Source organism: Castanea sativa, chromosome 8 (assembly GCF_040712315.1).
Source record: "Castanea sativa cultivar Marrone di Chiusa Pesio chromosome 8, ASM4071231v1".
NCBI classification, from domain to species: Eukaryota; Viridiplantae; Streptophyta; class Magnoliopsida; order Fagales; family Fagaceae; genus Castanea; species Castanea sativa.
The window spans coordinates 3,362,560-3,372,458 of NC_134020.1; the positions used below are offsets into that span (position 1 = coordinate 3,362,560).

Genomic DNA, 9,899 nt, shown 5'->3' on the forward strand with positions numbered 1-9,899 from the left:
GTCTCATATAATTAAACAATTTTATTATTTATGACATGGCAATCAATTGGATTTTAGGGCATAAACCCCAACAAATGGCACCCATGATGGGACAGAGAGGAGAGGTATTAGAAAACTTGACGGAAAAGTGTCGAAAGATACGTGTGATAGTAGAAGGAAAGATGAGCTTATCACATGTAACCGTATCCTGATAAACATCGATGATCGATGTGATAAAGTGGGAGGGAAGTTTATAGAGAGGTACTCCATCAAAGCATGAAGGAATCGAGCACAAGGCTCAGTAATGGAGTCATAGTGAGACAGTGGAGTAAGAGCAAATATTATCACCATATTAAGGAACCTTGGACCTTTTGCAAAGCCCGAGCATGGGGTGTTTAGCTTACCACCCCATAGAGAAGGAGTCTCACAAAAGTGAGAGATGTGTTTGTCTATAGACACGATCCAGAGATGATCACAACTAGGGTAGTTAGGATGCGCTACCCTAGGTATATGTAGTACCTTCGATATAAGATCCAGGATAACTACTATACGTGTACCTCGAATGAACGTAGCAAACAGAGGTGTAGAGGTATCGACGCCATATATATTGGAGTGAAACTCCTGTATAATCATGACGGGACATCTCAAAGGACTCTCACAAAGACAAGCCCAACCCCAAGTATGAATGACTGTGGGGAGATAAGTGTCAAAAAAGTCCGACAGAATGACTTGGTGTTCGGAATGAACGCTGCATTACTGGAAGTTCTCCGAGAAGTCCTTTCGAGCTTTCTCATCACGGAACCGAATGTGGAGTGGAGGAAGATCAAAGGAAGAAGTTCCAGAATCCCGAAAAGGGTTCTGAGCTAGAGTAGATTTGCGTTGTTTGGGTGCCATACACAAAGTATCCGAGAGAGAGAGGGAAAGAAAAAGGCAGAACACATCACAAAAAATAAAAAATAAACGAAAAAGAAAGAGTACGTATGCATGGAATATGCATGAGCATGTGACGTGCTAAACATAATTTGCATCGTGGGTTGAAACCCAATCCAAACCTACCAGCACACAATTTTCAACAATCAAGCACACATCTAAATGCATGAAACAATGTGAAAATGCTAATGGAATGCAATGCATGATCATATAGCATCAAATAAACAACACCCAACCTAAAAATTTCACAAAAATCTCAGAAACCACAAAAATAATTCAAAAAATCCCAAAACCTAGGTCTAATGTGTGAAATGCATGAGAAAAGAGGGATTTGAAGTTCATAACACGAGATTGAAGCTTGATTAGGCCAAAATCTTGAAAGGAGTGGAGATTAGAGTAAGAGGAGAGTGTTTGGGGCGAGAGAAGAGTGTTTCTATCAAGAGAGATGTGAGAAAATGATATTTGATTTCGTGCTTTGCTCTTAAATATAAAACGCATCTCGGTGGATAGAGGAGCTATCAAGATATGTCAAAAATACCTCGATGGATCGAGAAGCTATTGAGCATTCATCGGCCAAACAGAAGGTCTCTCGATGGATCGAAAAAGTTGTCAAGATGTTGTCGAGAATATGTCAAGAAAAACCCTAAAAATCTCGATGGATCGAAGATTTTTCGAGATGCTGTTGAGATAGAAGAGAGAAAGCTCGATAGAAGAGAAATCTGTCGAGAAAGCTATCGAGCTTAAAGAAATGGAGTTTTTCAAGGAGGAAAATCACATAAAGATGAATGCAACACGCAAGCAACTCAGACAAAGATCCAATCAACATATTAATCTCTCAAAACATCTTTAAACATACATGCAAACCATTCAAGAGATCCAAAACATACACACACACACACACTAAAAAAGTCTAACAAATTTTATATTTCAAAAACAAGTTAAGATAGTTTAGTGATCGTACATTAACACATGTAGTTCTTGTGATGGCCAAATCACATTATACCTGCACATGTATCAAAAGTAGCAAAGAATTTGCGTGTTGTGTGTGTAAACATAGCAAGATTGCATAAGTGTCCCATATTATGACAATTTGAGATATGAGAAAATCAATATCACTCACACACAATCATAACTGTTTGATGGGAACTATCACCTTTGAGGTACATCCTATATCTCCCACATCTCCTAGAAACACACTTGAAACCATATTTAAAAGCATTTTAATTCTTTTTGCTTTTATTTTTGTTTGCATATTTTTCTTTTTGAACATATCATGCATGGGCATACATAAAGAGAGAAGAAATACTCAATTATGTAAGCCAAAAAACATCACAATTTTGCTATGCCGAAGCACACATATGTTATACATGATTGGAAAGCTTTAGTGGTAAGATGGTTATTTATGCCTTTCTCTTAGGATTTTCTAGTCCTTTCCGTCAAAAAGAGTGATGTAAGTGTTAAGTGTAAGAGATTACTTAATCGTACTCATCATCAAAAATTTCACAAAAATCTCAAAAACCCCAAAAGAGCAAAAAATCTTTTTTCAAAATCCTTTTCCCAAAAAAGGTGGCTTTGAGGTATTTTCACATGGGGCCTTATTGCTTTCCTCACATTCTTTATCGCTTTCCTCACATGCTTTACAACTTTCCTTCACATGCAAACATAGGGTAGTAAAATTTAATTTTCACTACACCTTTATCTAATTTTCACTATACCTTTATATATCTGATGTGCTTTGAAAAGTCTTTCCCCTTTATTGAGGATTGCATTACATATACACCCTTTTTCAGCCGAACCCGGGCTCCGCACTATTGGCATAGTCACATCTCTTTGGGGATTTCATCACCCCATCTACAAATGCCTAAACACAAACATCGGCAATGTTACCTATAGTTAGATTTGGGCCTGACTTCTAGGCACTTCTGGGTCCATGGGTGGACAAGAGTAGCTGAAAAGGCCCCCTCGATCCTTCCTACCCCATAACTTCCATGAAGGGAAGGGTATGGCGATTGAGTCCCCCTAAGATAGGAAGCACCTACTAGTTAAGCCTTTACATACAGTTGGCCTAGTTATGTCAAGCTTGTGAGGACTAGATCAAGCCTAGAGCCCATAAGGATTAAGTGAAGCCCAAAAAGTGAACATCCAAGCCTAGGAAAGGATACCTTTCTAGGACTAGAGGTTAAGGGAAAGTGTCTTGTAACAGGTGCGCCCTTTTTGCTTCTGCTAAAGAAATTGTGCTCTACTCCAGGTATTTTCTATCCTGCTTGCATAGCATCCGTGATTAAACCCCTAGGGAAAGCAACCTTGTTGCTTGTAAATGCTAGATCATACCTTATCCCTAAGGGTTTACAACCCTACAAGGGCATTCGTGCATACACTAAATGGTTCTGTCACCTAATTGTGCAAAGATAAGATTGGTGGCAAGTAACCGAAACTCTGTTCAGGAGGAGATGCTACCGAAAAGCTGTCAAAAATTCCAAAGCATCAAGAGTTCAAGAGCTTTCCTAGAAAAGATCCAAAAAGATTGCCTAGAAGCTTAAATCACCAAAGAGATCCTTGCTATCCAAGTTACCAAGAGATATATGTTGTCCAAATTGCCAAAAGATCCATGCTGTTCAAAGTCCAAGAGATCCATACTGTCCGAGATGCCAAGAGATCCAAGTGTCCAAGAGCTTCCCCGAGAAGTCCACATTGTCACAAGACGAGCTTTTCCTCGTAATTGCATGTTCTTGTATTGTAAAAGGCCCGTCATTGGAACTGATGAACCCAGCATTGTAAAAGCAAATAGAGTACAAGCATGTAATTAAAGAGGGCTCGTCCCGTATTGTCTAGCATGGCATGAAAGTTTTTGTTACTTGCCAATCTTGTGCATTAATCTTGCATCATAGTAGAAAATCACCATGATAAATACCCGATCAAGGGTGCAAAGCCAAATTTTTCTGAAAATGGTAGGTGCATGTTAGAAAACATGAACATGAACTAACTTGATTTTGGTATGGTGTTTCCACATTGTCAAATGCACCCCATTTCTTTCACCTCCTATTCTTTCTCAAGATCTAAAGATTGCTAAAAAGAAACAGTCTAAGCTACCATCATGTCCCATCATCACTAGGTCTCGCGCGAGAGAGATGTCTATTAGTGGTACTTCTCCGTGTGAGGAAAATGCTCAAGAAATTGCTTTTCTGAAGGAGCAAATGGCAGAAATGATGCATATGATGTAACAAATGGTTGTAGGAGGAGGACAAAACTTCTCTGGTCATAGTCGGGGAGGTCCAAGAAACCGAGAACGAAAATCAGCCCCCACCAAGACAGGATCAGGGCCACAATATACTGCCTTAGGGCAATGACCAAGAAACAGATCCTTCTAAGGACAAGAACCCCAAATCTGGGATTGGCCAAGTCAAGAGCCAAGTGGAAACTCTAGCTGAAAAGCTTCGTATCATGAAGGGCTCCAACACCCATAGAACTGTTGATCTAGAAAATCTGACCAACTTCCCTTAAGTCATTATGCCTCCTAAGTTCAAGGCACCGAGTTCATCAAGTATGATGGTATTAGAGACCCTTGCATGTGCTTGCACATGTTTTGTTGGAAGATGGCTCCCTATGGGGATAATCACCCTCTACATTGCCAAATTTTTCCTCATAGTTTGACCGGCCCCGTGGCCACACGGTATGTGAGATTGGAAAAGACCTCTAGCTAGTGGGAAGTGACCAACTCTTTCTTGGAATACTACCAGTTCAACACCAAGATAGCTCTCTACCACACGGTCCTTATGAGAACAGAGAAGAAGAGTGAGGAATCTTTCCGAGAATATGCCTAAAGGTGGCGCGAGCTAACTGCACAAGTGCAACCTCCCATGATGGAATATGAGATGATCAAATGGTTCATTGACAACGTCAAGCCTCCTTACTATGAAAAGATGATCAGAACCTAAGTCATTCATTTTGCTAGCCTCATCCTCATTGGGGTGCGCATTGACGAGGGAATTAGGATTGAGAAGATCATGGATTCCGAATCCTTGAGTTTTATAGTCGACAATGCATCAGAAAGGCCTAGGGGTATTACTTCTACTTACGTAACCCAGCTGCTAGACCTTATCAGCAACAGGCTCAGTCTACTCAAGCATCTAACTAAGCTTTTAATCAGAGAGGGAGGCCAGACACGCTTCGTCCCTTTAGGAGAGAAAACTGGAAGTACACTCCGTTACCCATGCCTATGGCAGACCTTTATCTTTACCTGCCGGAGAGGAAGTTAGTGACCCTGATGTTTTCTAGGCCTAGAGACGGCCCTCCACCACCCAGCTTTGATCCATCCAAGAAGTGTGAACACCATTTTGGGGTCGAAGGGCATACTCTAAAGGAATTCTACTAGTTGAGAGACCATGTCCAGGATCTCATCGACAATAAGTTGATACAGTTTGATAATGCAGTCGCTCCGAACATCATCACTAACCCTTTGCCTCTCCATCAAGAAGGGAATGTGAACGCCATCATCACAATGGAAGAAAGGGTTCTGGATTTTTCCTTACCGTCATTCCCATGGAGCCCCTACTCTAAGCCTTGGTCCAAGAGAGCCACCTAGATCTTAAGAGTATGGGAACCCCAGGATTTGATTGGGGAATCTGCTCATTTAGTGACAGTAGAGACAGGCATGCCTTATTTGATTGTAGAGTGCTCCGAGCACAGGTTCAGAGTCTAGCCGACCGTGGTATCATCTAGATCGAAGGGGAAATTGTACAAAGAGGCGATTGCATGGCAGCCATCTTGTGTCCTCTAGTTGCCCAGTTAGGAACTAGTTGTTGTGCTATATTAGTTGGGTCAAGGAAAGATTGGGACGAATATCTAGAGAAACGCCTTGGTAGGGCTACTTCAGTACCTCCCTCTTGAGTAGTCATTAAAGAGATCATAGAATCACCTGTGGATTCAAGGTCATCAGATTCAGGAAAAAGTTAAGCCCCACCAGCCATCGAGGGATTCACTCATCTAGTTCTTGCATTGCCTACAGTCACAGGGCCAACTTCATCATCAGTTCATGAGGGAACCACTATTGCTCTCGCTATTTGACATTTCGATCCTCTTATTCTGCCAAAGCCTGCCTCAGGAATCTCTGGGGTATCAAGCTTAAAAGCCCTTAAAGCCATTCTGCCAAGTCTGGTGGTCATTAATCTGAAGATGTTCTCCATAGCTCCCAATTTGCAAAATTAGGAAGGTGTTCTCATTCGCATGCTGAAGTAGTTCCCTTATGAGGACAACTATTGTGTCCCTTGGAAATACAATGTGTCCTTGATCTCCACTCGAACCTGAAAAGAGGAGGTCTACTCCAATATCTCTTTAGGTCAATCTGGGCTTACTAGGAGTGGCCGCTGTTATACTCCTGAGGAGCTAGAAAAGAGAAGGAAAGAGTTTGACAAAGGTACAGCCAAACCCATCAAGAATAGGGTCACAATCGATGAAGCTAAGGAATGCTTGAAAATTATCAGTAACTCAGAATATAGTGTGATTCAGAAGCTAAACAAGTAGGTAGCTCAAATTTCTATCTTGGCGCTATTGTTATCCTCCTATGTCCACCGTAAGGCTCTCTTGAAAGTCTTGAAAGAGATGTGTGTTCCTACGAATGCCATAGAATCTTCCTTTGAGGGTGTGGTCTCAATGGTGTTTGCCACCAACCAAATTTCTTTTATAGATGATGAGCTACCACCAAAAGTTAGAGAGCATACTTTGCCCATGCATATTGTAGTGAAGTGTGAAGACACGATCATCTCCAGAGCATTAGTTGACAATGGATTAGGCCTAAATGTGTGCCCGATGTCTACAATAGAGCGTCTAAATGTGGATTCTTATCTTATTTACCCTACCACCATGATCATCAAAGCCTTTGATGGCATTCTTCAAGAAGTACAAGGTGAGATTGAATTAGCGATTGGAATTGGCCTCAGGTCTTTCATGGTCAACTTCCAAGTCATCAAAGTGGACTCCCCATATAATATGATCCCAGGGAGGCCTTGGCCACACGCTGCAGGCGTAGTTGCTTCTACCCTTCATCGAAGATTCAAGTTCCCCTTCAAGGATTAGATGATCATTATTATGGCTGAAGATCCCCTAACTATCTTCAAGGAGACTTCTGTCCCCTACATTGGTGCTAATGCCTTTCCGATGGCAACTTTCCATAGTTTCGAGCTAGTTTCCATGATTTCCAGAGTTTCAAAACTCGAGTTAGCATGGCCCTTCACTACTTTAATGGCTGCCAAGGAGATGCTGAAATTTGGCTATCAGTTAGGCCAAGGCCTCAGTGCCGTAGGACATAGGAAGGCATCTTTGATTGAGCTCCTAGACAACAAAGGAGGATTCGGTCTAGGCTACGACCCCTCCGATGAAGAACTTTTCTAGGCTTCTAGAGGAAAGAAAAGGAAGTGCACTGGCCTAGGGATGTCCATTCCCCACATCAGGGTCAGTTTTCCAGCCCCGGCCAAGGTCATCAGATCAGAAATGGCACAGTAATCATGCGAGGAGGAATCAGATCTAGCTTGCCTCATCCACTTATGTCCTAGAGAATTCTTATTGAATGCCATCATATCCCCCGAGCATGATTTGACTTCTACTATTAGGCCCTGTGTGCCAGTGAGACAATAGGCCATTGGACCATCGAGCCTTGCTTTATGGTTGCACCGGCAACGTAAGGAGTATTCCATCATTGTGTGGTTGGGTCCTCCAATTTCTCGAAAAAGTTGAAATAGCATATCTAGTTTGTTTTGCATGTTTATTTCCTATTTTCTGCATTACTTCTTTGCAATTCACAGTTTATTTTCCCAAAAAAAAATATCCTTTTTGTCATTATCAGGCATGAACTTTGTTATCCCCCTATCGATAATCCATTAATGAAATTATCCAGCATACTATTCAGGAAATTCTTGCATTTATCTCTTTATTTGCTTTCCTATGAATATGTGTGTGCAAATTGTCTTATGTTTCCTTGTATATGTTCTGTTCTATAGGATCAATTCTAATTCCCAAGCGGGCACATATTGTCTTGTTTCCATTACGAGGATATTGATGACATGAATGAGTCAATAGAGTTGGATTGTGATATTGAAGGATTAGAGGAGATTTTGAATTTACCTTGTGATATTTTGGAAGCTCTAAACAAAGAGAGCAAAAGGGTCCAAGCCCAACATAGAAGAGACAGAGGTGATTAAGCTTGCTAACAAAGGTGAGAATGAAAAGCCCGTTAAGACTAGGGTGAACTTTCCAAAAGACTTGAAACATGAGCTTATAGCACTACTCAAGGAATTCAGAGAGATATTAGCTTGGTCTTAGACAGAGGTGATTAAGCTTGCTAACAAAGGTGAGAATGAAAAGCCCGTCAAGATTGGGGTGAACTTTCCGAAAGACTTGAAACATGAACTTATAGCACTGCTCAAGGAATTCAGAGAGATCTTAACTTAGTCTTACCAAGATATGCCAGGGTTAAATACTGAGATTGTCGTGGACAGAATTCTAGTTAAGCCACAATGCCCTCTAGTGCGGCAAGCCCTTCGAAGGATGAAATTTTAGATCATTTTGAAGATCAAGGAGGAAGTAGAAAAGTAGTTGAAAGCCGGTTTCCTTACCGCGATAGCCTACTTAGATTGGGTCACCAACATTGTTCCCGTGCCTAAGAAAGATGGGAAAGTACACATATGCATCGACTACAGGGATATAAACCAGGCCGGCCCCAAGGACAATTTCCCATTGCCACATATTGATACACTGATCAATAATACCACTATCAACATGTTCTTCTCTTTTATGGATAGATTCTCGGGTTATAATCAGATCAAGATGGCCGAGGAAGACAAAGCTAAGATAGCATTCACCACTCATTAGGGAACCTATTCGTTCGGCTTAAAGAACTCAAGTGCTACTTACTAGCGAGCCATGGTAACCTTGTTCCATGATATGATGCATAAAGAGATTGAAGTCTACATAGAGGATATGATTGCCGAATCCCGCACTTTCAGGGATCATTTAATAGATTAGAGCAAGCCATTCAAGCACTTTATCAAGTACAAATTGAGATGAAACCCTAACAAGTGCATCTTTGGAGCTAGTTCAGGGAAATTGCTAGGCTTTATAGTCAACCAAAGAGGCATTGAAATGGACCCAGCAAAAGTCCAAGCTATCCTGGACATGCTGACACCGCAAACCGATAAACAGATTTGCAACTTCTTAGGAAGGGCCAACTACATAGCTCGCTTCATAGCATAGTTGACTACCACGTGATCTGTTGTTCAAGCTCTTGAAGAAAGACACAAAGATAGAATGGACAGATGAGTGCCAAGCGGCCTTTGACAAGATTAAGCAGTATTTGTTGAACCCCCCTATTCTGGTTCCCTCGACACTGGGATATTCATTGATCCTCTACCTAGCGGTACAAGAAACCTCCATGGGTTGCATGTTAGGCTAGCTAACTGAGCCCGATCAGAAAGAAAAGGCGATGTACTACTTAAGCAAGAAGTTCACCAGCTGTGAGATCAACTACATCGCCATTGAGAAGACGTGTTGCGCCTTAGTGTGGGCCTCACACAAATTGCAACAGTACATGCTCCACTACACCATGCAGCTCATTTCTTGTATGGATCCCATTAAGTACATCTTTGAAAAGCTAGCTCTTACAGGGAAGACCTCCGTCAGCAAATGCTGCTCTCTGAATTCAACATTGTGTGTGTGATGAGAAAGGCCATCAAAGGCCAGGCCATAGCCGACTACTTAGCGAACCAGTCACTGAATGATCTAGAACTTTCAAAATCCCTCTTCCTTGATGAGGATGTCATGGCGCTAGAGCTAGAACCAAAAAATGTGGAACTGTGGCATTGGAAGCTTTATTTTGATGGAGCCGTCAATTCTACTGGAAATGGAGTGGGAGCAGTCTTAGTTTCCCCCAAGGGCTAGCAAATACCTATTTTATTCAAGCTGAATTTTGGTTGCACCAACATCACAGAATATGAAGCATG

At 41.6% G+C, this 9,899-nt stretch overlaps 1 protein-coding gene across 1 annotated transcript; it reads left to right on the forward strand.

Moving 5' to 3' along the window:
* Window positions 1–6,507: 6,507 nt before the first annotated feature.
* On the forward strand, window positions 6,508–6,981 carry LOC142605755 (uncharacterized). The gene has a single exon (XM_075777197.1). It carries the CDS (start codon window positions 6,508–6,510, stop codon window positions 6,979–6,981), a length of 474 nt encoding a protein of 157 aa, XP_075633312.1.
* Window positions 6,982–9,899: the final 2,918 nt, after the last annotated feature.

What these genes read in the sequence shown, in the direction of transcription:
- LOC142605755 (XM_075777197.1), top strand. Translation starts at nt 6,508, where the DNA reads ATGTGTGTTCCTACGAATGCCATAGAATCTTCCTTTGAGGGTGTGGTC.